General features: G+C 36.6%; 1 protein-coding gene across 1 annotated transcript; it reads right to left on the reverse strand.

Annotated features, from left to right (window-relative positions):
* Positions 1–17,744: 17,744 nt before the first annotated feature.
* On the reverse strand, positions 17,745–19,224 carry LOC106451793 (putative F-box protein At2g02030). Its single transcript, XM_013893770.3, has one exon. It carries the CDS (start codon positions 19,106–19,108, stop codon positions 17,852–17,854), a length of 1,257 nt encoding a protein of 418 aa, XP_013749224.2. The 5' UTR covers positions 19,109–19,224; the 3' UTR covers positions 17,745–17,851.
* Positions 19,225–22,404: the final 3,180 nt, after the last annotated feature.

Raw genomic sequence — 22,404 nt, forward strand, 5'->3', positions numbered from 1 at the left:
GGTCGGGAAAGACGGGCTCCGGTACGGTCGGTTTGGTCATCTGGACATGGTTCTAGCCTTAGTTCTTTTCCGGCTGAGTGCGGGTCGATCCGGTACACGGCTCGGTGTGTCTGTCTGGAACGGTCGTCTGCCTGAACCTCGGTTGGAATGATCTGATCGTCCTGTTCCCCATCCTGGTCTGGTTCCATGTCATGATCCATGTACTGAGGCGCATCATTCCCTCCCTCTTGAAAAGGATTTGTCCACAAATCTGGATCATCTGCAAGAAAAGGAGATAAATCAGAAACATTAAAGCTTGAGGAAATGTCATACTTACCTTGCAAGTCAAGCTGATAAGCATTGTCATGGATTGTCTTAAGAATCTGAAAAGGACCATCGACCCTTGGCATGATTTTGGACTTTCTTTCTTCCGGAAATCGTTCCTTCCTAAGATGAACCCAAACAAGATCACCCTCCTCAAAAATGACCTTCTTTTTCTTCTTGTTTGCCTTCCTTGTGTACACCTCGGTCTTGGCTTCAATGTTCGCACGAACTGTCTCATGCAACTTCTTGATTGTATCAGCTTTCCTCTTGCCATCTGTACTAACTCTTTCACTCAAAGGCAAAGGCAAAAGATCAAGTGGAGATAAGGGATTGAAACCATAAACAACCTCAAAAGGAGAGAATTTAGTAGAAGAATGCAATGAATGATTGTAAGCGAATTCAACATGAGGCAAACATTCTTCCCAAAGTCTAAGATTTTTCTTAACCAATGACCTAAGCAATGCAGACAAGGTTCGGTTCACAACTTCAGTTTGTCCATCCGTTTGAGGATGACAAGTGGTGGAAAACATCAATCTAGTTCCTAGTTTAGACCATAACGTTTTCCAGAAATAACTAAGGAACTTAGCATCACGATCAGAAACAATAGTCTTAGGCATTCCGTGCAATCTAACAATTTCCCTAAAGAATAGATCAGCAACTTGCACAGCATCATCAGTCTTATGACAAGGTATGAAATGAGCCATTTTAGAGAATCTATCGACCACAACAAAGATAGAGTCTCGACCAGATTTAGACCTAGGCAATCCAAGCACAAAGTCCATAGATATGTCTACCCAAGGATGAGAAGGAATGGGAAGAGCAGAATACAAACCTTGGTTTTTAGATTTAGACTTGGCTTTCTTGCAAACCACACATCGGCCACAGATCCGTTCCACATCCTTCATCAAGCTCGGCCAATAGAAGTGCTCATTCACCACCTTGTGCGTTTTCTTGACTCCAAAGTGTCCCATAAGGCCTCCTCCATGAGCTTCCCTAAGAAACAACTCCCTCAAAGAACATTGGGGCACACACAAACGGTTATCATAGAATAAAAATCCAGAAGCTTGATGGTACTTTCCATAGGCCGTTTTGGAACATTTTCTGAACACTTCTTTGAAATCCGAATCAGTTGCATAAAGATCTTTGATAAATTCGAAACCAAGCAACTTTGTTTCAAGAGCTGAAAGAAGAACATACCTCCTGGACAAGGCATCAGCCACCACATTGTCCTTACCTTGTTTGTATTTGATCACATAAGGAAAGGTCTCAATGAACTCGACCCAACGGGCATGTCTCTTGTTCAGCTTTTGCTGGCCCTTAAGGTGTTTCAAGGACTGATGATCAGTGTGGATCACAAACTCTTTTGGCCAAAGATAATGCTGCCATGTCTGAAGAGCCCTCACCAAAGCATACAACTCCTGGTCATAAGTGGGGTAGTTGAGCGTGGCTCCTCCAAGTTTCTCACTGAAGTAAGCAATGGGTTTCCTATCCTGCATGAGAACAGCACCAATACCAACACCCGAAGCATCACATTCGATCTCAAAAGTCTTAGAGAAATCAAGGAGAGTAAGCAAAGGAGCATGAGTTAACTTCCCTTTTAGAATCTGGAATGCCTCCTCTTGGGCTTGTTCCCACTTGAACCCCATGTTCTTTTTGATTACCTCAGTAAGCGGAGCGGCTATGGTACTGAAATCCTGGACGAACCGTCTGTAGAAGCCGGCTAGGCCATGGAAACTTCTTACTTCGCCCACAGTCGTTGGACTCGGCCAATCTCGGATGGCTTTGATCTTTTCCTCGTCCACTCTGAGCCCATCAGCACCTACAACAAAGCCTAAGAACACCACGTGATCTGTTCCAAAAGAGCATTTTTCAAGATTTGCAAAAAGTTTTTCTTTCCGTAGAACATCAAGAACAGATTTCAAGTGTATCTTATGATCATCAAGATTCTTGCTGTAGATGAGAATATCATCAAAGTAAACAACCACGAAATGACCAATGAAAGACCTCAAGATATGATTCATCAAACGCATAAAAGTGCTAGGTGCATTAGTAAGACCAAATGGCATGACAAGCCACTCATACAATCCTAGTTTCGTCTTAAATGCAGTTTTCCACTCATCACCTTCTTTCATTCTAATTTGGTGGTAGCCACTTTTTAAGTCAATCTTAGAGAAAACTGATGAACCATGCAACTCATCTAGCATGTCATCAAGCCTAGGAATGGGATGCCTATACTTTACCGTAATGTTGTTGATGGCACGGCAGTCCACGCACATGCGCCAAGATCCGTCCTTTTTGGGCACTAGGAGGACAGGCACGGCACAAGGGATGAGGCTCTCCCTGATGTGTCCTTTCTCCAGAAGATCACCAACCTGCTTCTGAAGTTCTTTGGTTTCAACTGGGTTGGTTCGATAGGCTGGCCGGTTCGGTAGAGAGGCTCCCGGGACAAAATCGATCTGATGTTCTATGCCTCGAACTGGTGGCAATCCCTTAGGATTCTCATCTGGAAACACATCAGAAAAGTCCTGCAAAATATCTAGCAACTCACTCGGAATCTCCGGTGCAAGGTCAGAAGAAAGTGAAGCCATAAGAGATTCTTTATACACAAGTAAAAGAAATGGCTTTTGGGAGTAAAGAGACCTCTTAACCTGACTTTGTTTTATGAAGAAGTTGGAGTTTCGTTGAGATGACTCAGGCTCGTCCGGCTTAGGTTCCTGGTCACGGTTCTTCTTGAGTTGGACCTGATCTTGGTGAACCTCTAATGGAGACAAGGGAACCAGCGTGATCTTCTTTCCTTTGTGGTCAAAGGAGTGTCGGTTTGTGAAGCCATCATGCACTGCTCTCTTATCAAACTGCCATGGACGGCCTAGAAGGATGTGACAAGCGTCCATAGGAAGAACGTTGCAAACAACTTCATCCTCATATCGTCCAATGGTAAGAGGGATCGTGACTTGTTCCTTGACATACTGTTCACCAGTTTCATTGAGCCATTCCAACCTGAAAGGACGTGAAAGAGGTCGAGTAGCTAGCCCTAGCTTCCTGACAAGAGTATCACTAGCAACATTAGTACAACTCCCACCATCAATGATCAAAGAACAAACTTTTTCAGAGATTAAACAACGAGAATGAAAGAGATTCTCCCTTTGTTCTTTTTCATTGGTTTTGGGCTGAACACTCAAGGAACGTTTAGTAACCAGTAGTGGTCCGTGAGCTGGATAGTCAAAGCAATCCTCCTTATCAAAGATCGGCTCAGAATCAATGTCGAAGACCGGGCCAAGGTCGTCGTCCGTGTGGCCGTTAGCATGACCGTCCGTCTCATCGAAGATGGGACCGTTCCAAGCCTTCCTCGCAACAAGTAGTGGTCCATGATGTGGGTAGTCAAAGGACTCCTCTTCCTCATCAAAGATAGGACCAAGATCCTCCTTGTTCTCTTGCTCGTCCTCGGACTCAACCTCTCCATTTTCCATGAGAATCATTACTCTTTGGTTCGGACATTTGTTGGCATAGTGTCCTAGGCCTTGACACTTGAAGCATCTGATGTCTCTTGCACGGCTAGGATTCTCAATAGCTTTTCCTTTGTCAACACGAGCAGGAGCATCAGTCTTTAAAGCTGTATTTGTTGTGGCAGAAGACTTACCTTTGTCTTGATAACTTGGCTTAGGAGTAAAGGACGGTTTAAGAGCAAAGGCCGGCTTTGTGCAACATTTGCTCCACAGTTCCATACTCTTGTAGTTCCATACGATCTTGGATGTCTCGGTTAAGGCCAGAAAGGAACCTAGCCATAGTGGCGTCCACGGGTTCGTCTACATCGGCCTTGATCATCAAAGTTTCCATCTCCTGGTGGTAGTCTTCCACGGACTTAGTGCCTTGAAGTAAGCGTCGGAGTTTCTGGTGGAGATCTCGGTGATAATGAGCAGGAACAAATCATCTCCTCATCAGCATGGAAAACTCATCCCATGTCTCAATTGGTCTCTCACATGTTCTCCTCCTGTGGGTCACAACTTGATCATACCAATTAATAGCATAGCCAGAAAATTCAGTAACAGCTAGTCTAACTTTCTTAAGTTCAGAAAATTTTTGACAATCAAAGACATGTTCAATTTTTCTTTCCCATTCAAGAAAAACATCAGGATCATTTTTACCCTCAAAAGGTGGGATTTTTAGTTTCAGTCCACTTAAGCTATCATTAGCACGTTCATTTCTAGCAAAAGGATTGACATCACCTGGTTCATGGTTTCTGTGACCCCTCCTAGGTCGGTTTATGGATCGGTCCTCATCCTCATGAGAGTCCTCCTCTCGGATCTCATCATCAGACCGGTTTGGCCTCCTTGGGCGATCTCTTCTGGCTCTGGTTCGAGGACGCGGATGTTGACTGTTCTGGATCTCATCTAGCCTTAGATGGATCTGCTCAAGACCTGCATTCATAAGGTTAGTAAAAGAATCATTCAAGGCTCGCATCTGCAAGTTAGATAAACCGGCCACTGAGTTTCCGGGTCGGCTCCTTTCGTCTTCACTTCCCATGGTTCCTGAAACTTCTTAAACACAAAACTTTAGATAAAAATACCTCACTCTCTCAAGTGTTTTGATCTCACCCACACACGTGTTTCTCTGAGATTTTTGTTGATCACTCACAAGTCTTATACTCAAGGTTCTAAGAGATCTAATCAAGGAATTCCAAGGGACAAACTTCAAGCAAACAAGGTAATAATTTTTTTTTTTTTGTAAAGAGAGAAAGATAAGAGATTTAGCTTTTGGAATCCGTTTTAACCACCTCAAAGGCTGGATTTCTCCTCAGCCAGCAGGCTTTCTCTTCCACCACCAATCCACAAATCGAACTTGAAACTTTTTTTTTTTTTAAATCGTAGATCTTTCTTTTTTCTATTTTCTTTTTTTTTTTAAAAAAAAATGGATGGTAATGAGGGGCCCGGATTCAAGATAGATAGAAGAAGATTTTTTTTTTTTTTTTTTTTGTAAATGAAGAAAATGGTAGTAGAGAAAGATGGAATGAAAAGAGATACCGGAAGAGTGGCTCTGATACCACTTTGATACGCCTTAAAAGGATCACTCGACCGGATTTGGAAAAGATATGAACTCCAAGAGGAGATCTGATGGAATGAGGGGTCGCACAAAGGTTGCGGAGTGGCCTTTGATATTCCCGAACCAGATTGTTGCCGGATGTGACTCACCGGTCCAACAAAGAGGCAATCTTGAACCGTTGCTTGATATGACTCACAAGACCAACGGACAAGGGCGTTTGCTTGGAGCTAACCACACCAAGAAAACTAGAAAAGTTCTAAGCAAAGAACAAAGAGTAAGACTCAAAAAGTTTAAAGAAAATGGAATGATTTTATTGATAGAAGTGTTTACATATTTATACTACTTGAGGAATAGAAAGAGACATATGAATGTATTAAAGATAGACTTAGTAAATCGAATCTGACTAGAATTTTGAAAGACAATGTATTAAACTCTTAAATTCCAGATCTGGTCAAAGATGACTCTTCGGTTAACGTCCAGGTTCGTCTGAACCAAGTGGTTCCTTCGCGGTAAGGAGCAGAACGGGCGTGGCACGTTCCGGACGGTCAGCTGGGTAAGGCTCATGCGCCAACTTGGTTCCAGCACGACCCAAGTCCTTGGACAGTTGTAGAATCTGTGCCTTAGAGAAATTTTGATCATCAAAGTTCAAGAACTGATCATACTGGCCGGCTGATCCATCAGTACGCTCATCGGGACACTCGGCTCGGATCAGACGGACCAAAAGGGAAAGACTATGGTCTGTCTCGATTTCCACTCGACCCAAGTGGGTTCCGGCTCGACCATCAATCTTGGCTTGGCGAGTTGGTCGGGAAAAACGGGCTCCGGTACGGTCGGTTTGGTCATCTGGACATGGTTCTAGCCTTAGTTCTTTTCCGGCTGCGTGCGGGTCGATCCGGTACACGGCTCGGTGTGTCTGTCTGGAACGGTCGTCTGCCTGAACCTCGGTTGGAATGATCTGATCGTCATGTTCCCCATCCTGGTCTGGTTCCATGTACTGATCCATGTAGTGAGGCGCATCAGAAACTGGAGGCGGTTGTACGAGAGAACCTTAGCGGCTTCGTCGTTAGGATGGGTGATACGGAAGGAGGCCTCGATTGCTGAAGAAGATGACGGTGGGATGCCTCCGGAGACGGTGAGAAACCGGGCGTGAGTTAGGTGAGGGACACGGTGGAGAATCGGAGGAGAGAGTGAGGGAGAATAGAAGAGCAGCTGAGAATCTGATGGGTGCAAGAAGAACGGAGTGACTGGTTCTCCGGCGGAGTACACGGCGGCTTTGCGTCCCCACGCATCTACAACATCCATTGAGTTTTTTTTTTGAGGAAGTTCGGCGACGAGAGAGTTTTTTTTTTGTCAACAAACATAAGCCATTTATTAATCTAAGTTTATATATTTCGGGACATCTTTATTTTTCTTATAATAAAGGCTAAGTTTTTGGTTGACCAAAAAAAAAAAAAAAGGCTAAGTTTTTGGTTATTTGTTGTATTATCAAAATTGCACAACTTGAATCCTGTGATTGATTGGTTGAATAGTGCATGTGATTAATCTTTTTGGTGGGTAGTTTTTCTAATTTGTTTGGACTTGTTTTGTTTTGTTGGTTCAGTTTAAGTTTTGGTATTCGGTAATTTTTTTTTATGTATTTTGTATTGTGAATCGGAGTAGCTTCTACGCAACTAAAATCCGTTAGTAATAATGGCTTGTTAGATATTGTCAGTTTGTAGGCATTGTGAGATGTATTTTGCACAGTAAACGAAAGACAGTTTGTAAATTGGAACCGAAAACAGTTTATTGGCAATGATGAAGTGTAGACAGTTTGTAAATTGGAAGGATAGGAAACTCGTGAGATGCAACTGTTTTGTGAGTATTGCCGCTTCTTGTGGCTGTTTAGACGGCAGTAAGGGGTCCCTTTGGCTTCGCAACACCTTGCTGTTTTCATTCGCACTTTAAATATGTAGTTAGTCGTTCATAACGTTTGAGGTCTTTCTTGTTTCGTGTTTTAAAGTTAAGCTCCAGAAGAATGACAATGGTCAGTGGCTTGGCTTGTTCAAAGTGAGCAAGATTCTTGGTCTCATACGACAGAGAATTAAAAAGTTGACAAACAACCCATCTTTGGTCTCATATAACAATGATGCATAGAATTATAAACAAATTGACAAACTTGGTTATAACATAGAAAACTCTATTTGATGACAAAGATGTCTTCTTTTACAAAGCGTAGCGTGCAGCGTCAAACAATGGCATCTCCGAGACAGAAAATCACAAGCTCTTGGCTACTTATCTTGTAGTGAAAGAATCAACGTCACAGATTACTTTTATAACACAGGGTGCAAACAAAAAGAGCTTTTAAATGTTGTCACTAGTTTTCACCAAAATGTTACCTTTAAAATACTGGCTTGGTATGCTTGCATCTTTAACTCCTCAAAGTCAATCTCCTTCCCGTTGATCACCATCTGGTTTGCTTACTGTTATCATAGCACCATGAGAATGGAAACATTATTGAGAGCTTATATCTGATCAGCTGAATGAAAACAACATCCTTGGATCAAAGTTTTAACATTTGTTACCTTTCAAGAGCAGAGCCAGCTTCTATGGTCAGCGTGTGGAGTTTCGATGGGCTGTTGGTCCGGCTTGGTCGTCTATGGCCATGTCGTCATGGTTCCGGAGATCTCTCTCTTATTTGCAGTGTTTCTACCCGGTGTCGTTTTCCTTTCCGCCTTTGAAGTTACCGGAAAGCTTCTTTGGTGCCTGCTCCTGAGTGTTTATTGTGGTCGTATCTTGGTCATCTATGCGACAATGTGACGGTGTAAAGCTAGCCGTTTTCCGGTTCTCGGAAACGGCAAGTAATGAGGTGGTCGTGCAGTCTGGGTGGTCTCTCGCTCTATGTCCTTCTCGATGACTTTGCTTGTTGAAATTGACATATCCCAGTGTCGATTGTGGCATTTGCTCTCATCGGCAATGTTTGGTTTCTTCTAGCTTTCATGTCTTTAAGGAGTTTCTCTGGATTCGGCGCAGCTACCGTCTCGGACCCGTCTTCTTGCTTCCGGTTGAGGTTTATCTCTTAGTCGTTTTTCATGTTAATGTCATTTCGTTTATATCGGACCTTGCGCTTCAACTCCTAGGAATAAGCCTCTAGTTAGTGTTCTTGGAGCGAACCTTCATGACTCTCCGTGGTGCGAGGACGAGGTCCTGGTGGGTTATGCACTCTCGGGTTGGAGCTTAGGAGAAGAGACTAACTAGTTAGGGAAGGCGGTAACCCTGACGGTGTGGTTTGTTTTGATTTCCTGAGTTTATGGTCCGGCGGTTGAAGAATGAACGGTCCGGCAAAACTCGATTCTGTGTGTTGGCGCTCCTTTGAAAGGAAATTGGAGAATCAGTGGTCGGCTTAACCTTATGGTTTAGTTGACGTTGTTGGCCGCGTATCTCTGGTAATGATAGATGACCGGTTCTGGTCTCTTGAACCTGAATTCTTTCCCTCCCGCTGTTTGTTTTTCAGTTTAGCTTTCCATGTACTTAGTGATAAGCCTAGTCTATTGTCGTGTTTTACTGTTTCTCCATTAGCTTAACCGGAGGTTTGTTCCGGTTAGCCCTCTTTGGGATGATTAATTAATATATATATAAAAAAAAAGCAGAGCCAGCTGAGTCAAAGTATAGTCTCGCTCATAATCCTGATATAAAACAACACACCTCAGAAACACAATACAAACTCTTAAGACGTAGATAAAATGAGAGGTGGTTTCTTTGACATGAGCCCTCCATACTTGTTCTTTACAGCAGCTTCTTACACAATACAATAAAGATAGAAACCTCATGTTGTAATGATGGCATTAACTTCTCAGCCTCATTAGCGAGGTCCATTACGATGTCTATATAACACCACTGGAACCCAAAATATTTCTGCCCTAATGTATAGTATACAAACATTACTCAGCTAAAAACACATCATGAACCAATAATGGAAGCTAATAACTGAACTTGAAAGCTAAAATAAGATTCTTTCATCACATGATAGATATGCTTCATGTTTGATACAATCATGTCACACAAATGATAAGTTCTAACAATTGCTAATGCTCACGAATTAGGCTAACTATGAACAAACCTGTAGCACTATATATATGAATGAAAGACATGGGGGATGCCATTTATGTTGTCTGAGTTTCAAGTCGATAGATAGGAAATAGTTTGAATAAGTGATGATATTTGTGGTTGTAACCATCCCTATTTACAGGATTAAAGGATCGGGAGAACATAAAGAGGGGGTGCATGATAGTTAAATGTGAGGAGAGGTGTATATTAAAGGATGTAAATGAAAAGCTTCTTTACTATTGTGAATGTAGAAGACATTACAGTGGCGGTTCGGTGAGGAGGTGAAGTTAAAGTATGTGAAGCAACGAAGACGATGATGAAAACTGAAAAGGACTTTTCTTTAGTGGGTGAAGATTTTCATTCCGAGGGAGATATGTAGCCCAAGCTAAAAATTTCACAAAATTGTGAACTAATCGTTTATTGTTGATGCCACATGTCACTATTACAGAAGGGAGTGCAGGAAAGCCTTTTTATAAAATTCTTCTAAATAGCTATTTTTAAATTTATATCAGAAAAAAATCTTTAAAGAGAAAAATAACAAAAAAGAGTGATTAAAAAGGTAAAATACCATTTTATCTCTTACTTTATAATTAAATATATAAAAAAAATTAAAAAGAAATTACGGCTATCCTAGAAATTTTCTCAATCTATATTATTAATTCAATATTATTATTTTATAAATAACTTTTACTTCTGTTTTTTTGTTTAATAAATGGAAAACTTGAGTTTCCCTTTTATTTTCTTTTAAGGTATTTAAAATAGTTTAAAGAAAGAAAACAAAAACAAAAGATAACTTAGCTAAAAATTCAAAAGAAATTGAAGGGAAAGAGAACAAACAAACAAAAATTCATCCAAGTTCAATTTTGAGCTTCCTTTTTGCTTGTGGACCAACATTTGATTTCTTCTCAACCTAATAAAAAAAGGAATTGTAAATTAATTTAAAAACGAAAAGTAAATAAGTATTAATACTACCTTCATTTTCTTCAAATCAAATTGACTATCACTTTTCCAACTTGAGAATGGCTTCGAAGTCGGCGACATAGTCACACAATCCGATCTGCTAAACTTTTTAAAAAAATAATCATCAAACTTAATTTAACATAACAAAAAGCTGGACCAAAATTAAATCATTATTACTTACCAGATACGCTATTGAGTTTGACAGCTTTGGAATGACCGATTCATGACTGATGCCATGGTGGTCCACTGCAACTGTCTCAGACGTGCATATTCGTGAATAGTCTAAAACTAATAAAAGAACATTCAATCTGAAATCAACCCTTAATACCTTTGGTTCAACTAGTTCAAAGAACCGTTATTTGCAAGCCATCAAAGTTGAATTTTGTGTTCATGTTGAGATTATCTGGTGGACCACCAATATACTTGTTACCTTGTTAATTTATTGACTTCAACAACCTTCACCAACATGTCTAATTATTCTTCATAACCGACTTTATATTCCAGAAAATTGAGAAGTAAGCATTATGATTTATGGTATTTAAATCATAATTATTTATCATCAAACATTTTAAAATTATATATCTAATTATCTATAATCAAATGTATTACATTTGATTGCACAAATTTTGATTTCTAAAATCAAACACAGTAAAATTTAGATGTAGTAGAACATCTTTTTATACAGTATACATTTATGATTTCCGCTACTTGTTTTAACAAAGCTAATTGTGAAACTCTATAAAAAAATAAAGTTACTCGTCACACATATCTCACAATTTTATATGCTTAAACACATAAATTTTGTAAGCAAATGGACATATCGCCTACTAATTACATGTCATCACTTATTTCTTTCTTTTTGAATTAGTCACAAATGACCATAGTCTACAATAATTGGATAAAATAAACTCATGCCCTTATAATTGGACCAAAATTTAATATGTGAGAGCTCCAAGAAGGGCTAGCAACCAAAACAGCTTTCAAACTGCTGACATCCAATGTAAGCTCAGAACCGGTCTGGTACTTGACAGAGTACCAATGAACTGAATACAGTAAACAAACCATAACATAACCCATCTCAACCCAAGAAGAACACACTCAGTCAGACACTACTCTCAAATCAGCCACTGAAATCTACAAAACTCTAGAAAAGAATCGTTCTTTCCCCACAAAGACTTCACCTTTATCCAAACCCATGACCCGGATTCCATCACCAGAGTCGTCTCCGGTGGAAACCTCCACGAACCCGATTTGATCGAGATGTCGGCGACGGTGAGAAATCGAGCCTGAGATAGGTGAGCTACGCGGTGGAGAATCGGAGAGAGAGATAGAGAGAGAGAGAGGGAGGAGAGAAGAGAAAATGCAAGTAATTTTTAGGGAAACTTTGTGATGATTGTTTCGGAAATTTTTAGATTTTGGTTTTTGGTTTTTGGTTTTTATATTTTAGTTTTAAGATTTTGGTTTTTAGTTTTTGGTTTTTGTTTTTGCAGTAGATTTTAGTTTTTTGAAAAACATTAATGGCTGTTCTAGATTTTGGTTTTTAGTTTTTGGTTTCTATTTTTAATATTAATTAAAGAAAAATATTAATAATAGTAAAATATTTATTCTGAAAAAATAAAAAATAAAATGCTATTATCAACAATTAATATGTGTTGATTAGTTAAAAAAACCTTACATAAGTTGGATCATGAATTGTTCTATTTGTACTAAAAATAAATGTAATTTTTTTTAAACAACAAACTCAAAAATGTTGGATTTTGATTTTAGATTTTATATTTTTTTATTTCTAAATTTTAGTTTTTAAAAATATTTTAGTTTTTTTCTAAATTTTATTAATGTTTTCTTTTATTTTTAAAATTTTCTAACTTATAAATTGAATTTTTTTTAAAAAAAACTTAAATTACTAAAAGAATATATCAAAAAATCAATAATTAATACCAATAGATTATTGACAAAACATGTAAACTTTACATAAAAGTAAATTTAAATACTTACGTTAATTTTATTGACAAGTTTTAGAAATGTTCTTATTAGAAATTATTTTTGTATTATATATATTAAAAATATGCTTTTTACTAAATCTGATTTGTTAGTATTTATTTTTTATTTGTTTTCCTATATTAAAGCATAAAATAGCTAAAAACATAATTAAAAATAGAAAAATGAAAAACTGTCGTTAGATTTTGAAGAAACCATAAAAACTTGAATTTTGGTTTTTCTTTATAAAAGACAGTTATTTGAAAAAACTAGTTTCCTTAGAAACAATTTTTAGAAAAACAAAATCGAAAAACTACTTCAAAAACTACAAACAATCAATCTCTTAGTTTCCACTTTTTTTTTCTTTCAAAATTGTCTAAAACCCACGACAACAAAAAAAAAAGAGTCAAGAGTCTCAAAACAAAAAAAAAAACTCAAGAGCATCTCCAAAAAAGAACTATATTTTGAAGTTTCTCAAACTCTGTATTTGAAGTTAAAAGGTGTTCTTCTCCAAAAGCAAAACTTCAAACTCAACTTCAAAACTATTTGTGTTTTATAATATGGTCTTTATATTTGTCATAATCAATTTGAATTCATAAAACTTTTGTAGATAACTAACACACATATAAACATATTACAACAATATTAATTAATAAAATATTATATTAAAATATAAAATTTTAAATAGAATAACTTAATTAATATTAAACTTCAACCAAAATACCATATTATTCCATAAAGTGATTTTCGAAATGCATATATGATCTACTAGTGCATTTCGAAGTAAAAATGACTCTCCTCATTTTTAATTTGTAGATTAGAGATAAAAAATTTTGAAATCAGGTGATATTAATATTTGTAAATGCATTAGATCATAACAATAAAATAAAATAGAAACATAAAATATTGCTAAAATTAAAGACTAATTTTTACCGATGATATTAATACTCGTGAACATATTCAAAATATGAACAAGAAAGAATTGTACGAAAAGACATCATCAACAACAACAACCATCTTCAGTTACACAAAAGAAATTGGACAATATTTAGAAATTTTGAAGGTTCCGAATCAAACTTACATGACTATTAGTATTGTTGTAATATTTAAATATGTGTAATAGTTATGTCTTCGTGTAATTTTTTAAAAGCTTTTTTGTTAAGTTTCTTTTTATATTTTTTTGTTATTTAAATCTAGCTTTAAATATTTTAAATCTTCTTTTAAAGTTTTATTTAATTTTATGTGTAAACTTAAATTTTGTAAACAAAACTTAAAATATTTATGAGATATAATTTTTATAAGGATTAAAACAATAAACAAGAAAATATTTATGAATCATAAATGTGATGTGTAATTGTAAGGACCAAAATGCAAATAAAAATATCAATACCATTAAAAGAGGATCATTCTCAAATTATATCCTTAATAAAAATTGCAGTTTTCTCAAAAATACCCTTATTTTTACAAAGAATTAATAAAATTCATTAATGGCATTTAAGTCTTTTGGTTTTGGGCCTACAGATACACCTAAATGGATCTATAAATAATAGGCCTATATATATATTTAAAATATATATTAATTTTAAATTTAATATAAGTATAAATATATTATGAACAATAAATGAATTAAGAAACATGAAAATATTATTTTCTTAAATATACGTATCAATATTCAAAATAGATTATTTGAATATTATACATATTTTCAATACAAACCAAAATCGTATATCCTACACCATATATCATATACATATTTGAATATCATTTTTCAGTGTATAATGTCATTTTATACATAATATTAATATGGCAATTACGAGTGTTCAAGAATATTTTAAAAACTATCTTAAAATAAATTTTTAAATCTAAAATACAAACACAAACTTATAATAGGTTATTAATAACGAAAATAAACTAATATTGTCATATCAATAAGTTATTTTATATTATCATTTTTTATTTAGATAACATGATAAAATTTTATCAAATTCTAAGGAATCACTAATTTATGTAATATTAATAAATATATGAGTAATTTAATCAATTTTTTAAAAAAGTACTATAAGATATTTTGTTATCGGATCAATAGTATCAGATCGCGGGTTAATAGTGAGTTTTTAGGTTTTTACCGGGTTATATCGGATTTTTAATTAACAAATTTTTCATTAAATCCGAACAGGATTATATACAATGTATCGGATCTATAGGTTCAAACATGAATCTAGGTCAGATATGAAAACAAATTTTAAAACTCAAACATTATTATAGAACATCTACCATATTTCGAACAAATACCATATTTTGAAGAGAAAAAAAACAAATGATAAAAACCTAAAAACTCAATTGTTATGGTTCGAAATGAAAAATAATGGTAATTTGTAAATCAGTTTTCGATTAATAAATGAAAAACAAACAAACCCGCGCTTTCTAAGCGCGGGTCAAAATCTAGTGAAACTTTAAATTTGAAGTTTTGAGTAGTGAAACTTCAAATACTCCTCAAAACTGTTCTTTTTTGGAGAGCAAAAAACTTCATATTTGAAGTTATAGAGTGTATTTTGGAGATGCTCTAAAGGGAAACACGATCACTCAAATGTCAAGTCTCAGCTTTTCTTTGTTGGTTCACCAGTTTTCTTCTTAACCTGTTTGTATTAATTTAAAAAAAAAAACAAAAGCCATTTTAACTTTAATTTAAAAAACTAAAATAAATAAATTCTATGTTTACTATCTTCAATTGTTTCTTTGAAGTTGAACCACTAGAGCCTTCATTAATCCTCGCCGGCATCAAATCCCCAAGATTCATCTGCCAAAAACGATTATAATGATTGTATTTTATAAAATAAAAAAGTTACAAAAGCCAAATCATTACCAGCAGGAACTCGTATCTAGATTTGCAACTGTTGAAAGGACGGTTCATGATAGAGGCGACTGTTGTCCACTGGACATTTCTTCCAAAACTGTCGACTAACTCTCTGAGTCGTGCATCTTCTTTATTTGTCCAAAACTAGTATTAAACAACATTTATTTAGAATCCAACATAATAAAAGAAAGAGTAACCAACCCTAAGTTACTTAATTAACCTAATCCAAAATCAACACTACTATTACCTTCATTTGTTTCTTTGAACCACTTTTCCCACTAGAGATTATTGAACCTTCATTTGATTGTCTTTTTTTAATAAATGGGAAACTTGAGTTTCCTCTTTTTAATCTATTGATGGATGCTGACACGCAGTCTCATACATATAAAACCTCTAAACACTCGATTTCAGCTTTGCATCTTAGTGAAAACTCCATATCAATCTCTGAGAAGAAAAATAATTTTTTTTTCGAAAACTAGTCGATGTTGGTCCATATCTAACAAAAAATAATGTTATAAATGAAACTAAACCAAGTTCAAATCCAATAGACTGGTTTGCATCATATATCTCATCTAATCGTCAAAACCAACTTTATACTCTAGAAAATTATTTTAACGATACCAAATTCCAAAATCAATTGTCTAACAAATCTGAATTTTGGTGTGTTTGGTTTTAGAAGTCATTCAGTTTTGTTTGGCCAATCCTTGTGCAGTCAAATGTATCATGTTAGATGATATATATTTAGATATATAAATTTAAAACATTTGATGATAAATGATTGTAATTTAAATATAGTAAATTCTGAAGTAGTATAGAAATTAAAACGAAAATCGATAATGTTTAAGAAAAAGAAATGATAGTTGAAGAGAAGAAAAATAAAAGAGTTGTTATTTAGCTATCATTCCACTTCAGTACAAGGTTTAATTAGGATTTTTCTTTACTTACGATTTTTCAATAATACACGGTTAAAACATTTAAGATAATATGATCCTGAATCATGTAAAGAAACTCAATGATAAATTTCTAGTAACTGTTGTTTTTCTGTTTGTTGGAAAAAAAAAAGAAAAAAATAAATTGATGATCCGGCGAGATCGGTTGTGAGATTCCAAACTGTGTCAAAGCATTGTGATCCGTGATTAAGTCAAGAGATTTTTTTTTTTTTTTTGAGAGGGGGGGGGGGGGGGGGGGCAAGACACATGGCTCATCAGAAAAGCAAAGATCCTAAACTCATTTTTTTCTCGTAGTCTAGAACGTCTCTGTTTTGAGCAAAGTGCGTTGGAGAAGTCGTCTGCTTCTTTTGAAAATCGCCTCATTTTTAAAATTGAAGAGATTAAGGGTGTTATCAAGATATCTGAGTGCTGTGATGGCCTTCTCCGCTTCTACGACTTGACAAAAGCACTGCTAAATATGGCGACAAAAACATTGTTGATACCATGCATACACTCCCCTTGGTGAAATTTCAGCGGCTTTATAAAAGACCATTCAGACCCAGAGTTGAAGGTGTAGGTGGAGACAACTGAAGATGATGGTCCAAGTCCTATTCCAGTTCAATTCATATCAATTACTGGGTCCGGATTTGGGAAAGCAGGGAAAAACAGTGTCACATGACAATATAAGATAGTGTGGCTCTATAATATATATCATGCTGCTGCTTCCAGAAACAAGAAGAAGACCAGATGCGAAGTTTTCGAAATGGAGATTCATGACTACCAAACCTCTTAATCATCACCACATCTTGTCTAATCATAGGCCATTGTATTGAACAGATCATTCTACTGGTTTACTGAGATGAACAAGGATACCCATCAACACATGAAGTAGTTGATTCATCGGTCTGAAACCCGAGATCAGAGAAGCTGTAAGCATCCATAAAGCAAGGCTTCTCAACATCATGCTGCCATTTCAACAAAGGCACTCCTGACCTCTGATCACAAAGATACAGATAGCTCCTAGAAGCTAGAAGAAACCCAAAACTATTACCACCCGCCTTGGCAAACAAAACAAACTCTTCAGTTCCAGCCATGTTGAGACTCTCAGTTTCCAACAAAGCTCTCACACCACAACAACTCCCAGAGCTTCTGGTGATAACAAACACTGCATCAGACCGAGCAACGCAACGATAAGAGTCCCAAGCCTCCAACGAAACTCACATCCTAACCAACTCTTCATGATTCACTGTCTTCCCTTGATGATTCTCCCAAGAAAATTTCATCTCGCAACCTTTGAATCCATTACAATGTCTCTCGTTCAGTTCAAACACAAAGACCGCACCGTTCTCTAACAACACCAAACACTCTGCAGTAAGCTGAGAGTTCAAAGAAGCCCTAGCAACAGAAGAGCTCTTAAACTGCTGACCTCCAATGTAACCAAAACCGGTCTCCCTCGAGAATCATCGTACTTGACACAGTACCAATGAACCGAATACAGTGAACAGAGATGCATTAGCGTTTCTAAGGAAACCTTAGCAAGAGATGCTTTGCAAGCCAGAGGTAAAGCCAAAAGAAACAGAGAGATGCATTAGTATCAGCTATTGATCAAAAAATAAAAACACAAATGCTATTGACTTCTTTCCCTTCATCTACTTGTGTGGTTCTGAGCTTACAAAACCAAAATTCTTAACTGGAGTTTTAAATAGTTTTAGAAAGAAGAAAAAGAGAGTGATAAACTTGGAAAATAAGGAACAGCTAAGCCGTAGCTACCAGAATAATACAAATGATAAACAGTTGAGTCGGGATCAAGATCAAAGTCAACAAGGTTTTCTTGATGGGTAAGCGAGAGGACGACCTTGTTGTTATCCTTGGAAATGGCCAAAGGTGTGAGAGGTTGTGAAGTGATACCACCAAACCAAGAGGACGTAGAAATCAAGTCAACTGAGAAGATTGGCTCCCACTTGTCGCATTCTTCAACCCTCCACCAAAACTCTTGCTCACAATCGCCCTTGAGTTCAGAAATGCACAGACGACCGTCAAGATTGCATAAACCAATTTTGTCACTAGAGGCATCAGGGGTAATAAAAGGTGGTGTTGAGGTGACTTGAAACATCTCTGTATGAATATCGAAAACTATGAGCTTGGTTTGTGTTGATGGGTATCCTTGTTCATCCCCCGTGAGCCAGTACAATGATCCGTTTGCACACGGTGGCCTCTGATTAGACAAGATGTGGTGATGATCAAGAGCTCTGGTAGTCACGAATCTCCATCTCCGTTCCTCTAAATCGAAAACCTCGCATCTCGTCTTCTTCTTCTTGTTCAATGTAGCAGGATATATATTATAGAGCCACACTATCTTATATCGTCCTGTGACGTTGTCTTTCCCAAATCCAAACATAGTAAATGATATGAATGGAACTGGAACAGGAGGCTGACCATCATCTTCAAGTCTCAGATCCCGCTCCAGATCCGGGTCTGGATGGGCTTTATGAAGACGCTGAAAATTTGCTAAGGGGAGTGGTGGCAACAACGTTTCTGTGGCCGTATTTATCACTTTCACTGCTTGAGTCAAGCAGTAGAAGCAGACAAGGCCATCGCAGCATTCGGAGATCTCGATAGGACCATTAATCTCTTCAATATCAAAACAGAGGCTCTCTTCAAGAGAAGTCGTTTCCAAGTCCATTTGATCAAAACAGATATTATAAAAACTATAACCGACAAACATGAGTTTAGGATCCTTGCTTCTCTGATGAGCCATGTGTCTTGCCCCAAAATCTCTCGTCTTAATCATGGATTCCCAGTGCTTTGAAACAGCTTGAAACCTCATAATCGATCTCACCGGAAGCCTCTTCACGATTTCTTCCATGACATCATTGGGGATCTCAATCTTCCACTCTCTTCTTCCTTTTCTTCTCCGTTTGGTTTCTCTCACGATTCTCTGATAAATCTCCATCGACGCCATCATGTTCTTCCACGAGCCAACCCTCGATTTTCCTTTTTCCTTTTATTTTTGTTTTGTTATATGGCAACCACCACAAATTTCCTTTTTTTTTCTTTAAACAAGAAAAAAAACTCATTCTGCCGACAAAGCCTAACCCTCCGACACCGCCTTCTTTTGTCCAAAACCTCTACAATTGGGCCCAGCAACTTAATTAAACGAAAATTATGGTTTACCCATTTTCTCTACAATATATTAGAGCTATTTTTTTTTATGAAATTTAAAATTTATTGATCATGTAAGAACCATTTACAAAAAAATTAAAGAATCAAAATAGTGGGGTGTAGTCTTTGCCAACTTCAAAACAGATTTATGAGATGTCCAAATCACAACTTTACTCTAAGCTTCCATTATTTCAAATCACTTTCTCATATCCTTCCAAACTGTATGGTGGCTTATATCAGAGCGATGGAATTCTGTTTCTAACAGCTTTACCAATGAGCCGAATGAGTTGTGCTACATCCTAAAAACCACTGTGATGCTTACGAGAATTACATTTTCTCCAAATATACTATTTTTTCTGAAATACCAGTCTAAGGAGACGCCCTCCACCCTGGATGAAAATGAGAGTGTCTTGCCAATCTAGATTTACCTGGTACGATGAGCACACTGGTCACTCTCTCCCAAACTGAATATGAGTAAGGGCAAGCAAAAAACAGATGGTCTATAGTCTCGTCCCTCTCTCCGCAGAAGATGCAATCATGTCTAATATCCCACATCCTCATTCTATCTTTAGTTGATAACATGTTTAGCACAGAGAGAGACAAAATGAAGGAGTAATGAGGCATTCCCTGTGGGAAACGGACACTGATGTGCCAAGTGACCTCTGCCTTCCTACTCCGAGTTTGATCCCATGTAGGGCCGTCAACTGGGCGGCCCAACACCCAAATGGGTGTGTCCAGTTGGGCATATATTTTTCTGAACCCAAAACACCCACCCCCATATTTAGTCCACACCCATATTTAGTCCAAACCCAACTTCACCCATCGCCTAGCTGGACAGCCCAAGCCCGCCCAATTATAAGTAAATCTGTTTAAACTCAATCTAAGTCCAATTTTAATGTCGATGAAAAATTATGAATACAAATGTGATGTAAAATAAATTCAATAGACTTCAATTTTTGATAACTGTGTTTTATGTAAAAAAAAAATTATAACTCTCTGTTTTATATAAAAAAAATTATAACTCTATGTTTTATGTAAAAAAAAATTATAACTCTATTTTATAGAAGGGAAAAATACCCTAGGATAGCACTAAAAAAGTTTATGTCGCAAATATAGACTCTAATGATCAAAATGACCAAAATGTTTCATTAAAGAGGTAAATATACACTTATACCCCTAGGGTTAACTAATACGTTAAGGGGTGGTGATTTGGGATTGAGATTTAAAATTTTATAAAATAAAAATAAATTTTAAAAATTTTAAAATAAAAAAAAATTTAAAGTTGGAATTTATAAAAAAGTTGGAATTTATAATAAAGTTGGAATTTATAAAAAAAAAATTTTTTTTTTAAGTTTTTATAAAAAAGTTCGAATTTAAAAACATATAATCTAAAACTATATAAATTCTTTTTTTAGTTTTTTTAATATTTTTAATTTTCAATTTTTTTTTAATTTTTTATATATCTAGAATATTATGGTCCTTTTACTTATTAAATGAAACATTTTGGTCATTTTCCTCCTTGTGGTCTATTTTTATGATCAAAACTTGAAAATGGTCTATTTAGAAGAATTGCTCTTTATATAATGGAGAAATCTGGTTCAGGCCGGAGAAATCAAGTCACAAAATCGCAGATGAATCGTATAATTGGTTTTTCAATTTTCTCCCAATATTAAAAAACCTATATTTTTTAATGGGTTAACCCATTATGCAATTGGATTGGCCCAACTTGCCCATGGACAAATTTGGTGTTCAGCCCAACTGGACCATGAAATACATGGGCTTACCCGTTACCCGCCCAACACAGTCTGGACTGGGCCACACCCATGGGCACCCAACCAATTGACAGCCCTAGTCCCATGTGTGTCCTGCTGAAAAATGATCTTTGTAGTTGTCGATGGAATGGCACCATATATAGACATCCTCGCCTAGATCAGACTGTGGGACATGCATAACTTGAATCTTAGCGTGCAAAGCCTGGAAATGTCTACTCCTCTGTCCCCTAACCCTCCATTGTCCTTGAGAGACTGCCTCAGAAACCCAAGCTCCTCTTCTTACACCAAGATAACAAGTACATGTAGCACCAGTTATGTCATAAAGTTTTCCCATCTCCAGTCAATCATCAAACCAGAAAAAAGCTTTCCTACCATTCCCTACTACAATTTGAATGAAAGGATAAGCCAGTTGTTTCAGAAGGAGAAGCTTTCTCCAAATCCATGAACCTTTATTGTCCTCCCTAACGTCCCAGAACAAGCTGTGTTGCAGCATACAATGTTGCACCCAAAAAACCCATAATGATCCTGATTGAGTGAACAGTCTCCATATTAAAGATAAAGCGAAGAATTTCGATGAGTCTTTAAACCTGCACAACCCTAGTCCTCCTTCTAATCTCGGGTAACAAAAATGTTCCCACTTAAATTTAGCCTTATGAGTCTTATGTGGAGATCCAAACCACAAAAACGCACTGCACAAGCTCTCAATCACATCAAAGCATCCCATAGGAAGAATAAAAGCAGAACTCCAAAAGTTTACTATGCTGGATATCAAAGACTTGATTAGTTGTAAATGCTTGCAAAGGAGAGGCTCTTATCCGTCCAAGGAAGCATTTTGTTCCTGATCTTATCTATCAAAGGCCCGTAGTTTGATTTTGAGAGTGCTTTCGTTGTAAGGGGAAGTCCTAGATACCAGATGGTAGAGTTCCAACATTGATTCCCTGACATGTAGCTGATAGAACAGAATTATATAAACTAACTGACTATTGTAAAGAATAAAAATGATAAGATTATATCAAAGATTAAGAAAAAAATGATACAACTGCAGAGTCGAGATATTATCTATTTTCTTAACTCAAAATACGTCCCGTAGTGCGATGGTTCGATAACGTAATGAGTCTCATGATACAACTACAGAGTCGAGATATTATCTATTTCCTTAACTCAAAATACGTCTCGTAGTGTGATGGTTCGATAACGTAATGAGTCCCATGATACAACTGCAAAAAGCTTCTGATTTGCGTCACTCTATCAGAAGTCTTGCGAAACTAGTTTTGTGTATACTCTCGGACTCAAAAGAAACATCAAACAGAAATAGAAAAAATAATAA

Source organism: Brassica napus, chromosome C5, assembly GCF_020379485.1.
Source record: "Brassica napus cultivar Da-Ae chromosome C5, Da-Ae, whole genome shotgun sequence".
Classification (NCBI taxonomy): Eukaryota; Viridiplantae; Streptophyta; class Magnoliopsida; order Brassicales; family Brassicaceae; genus Brassica; species Brassica napus.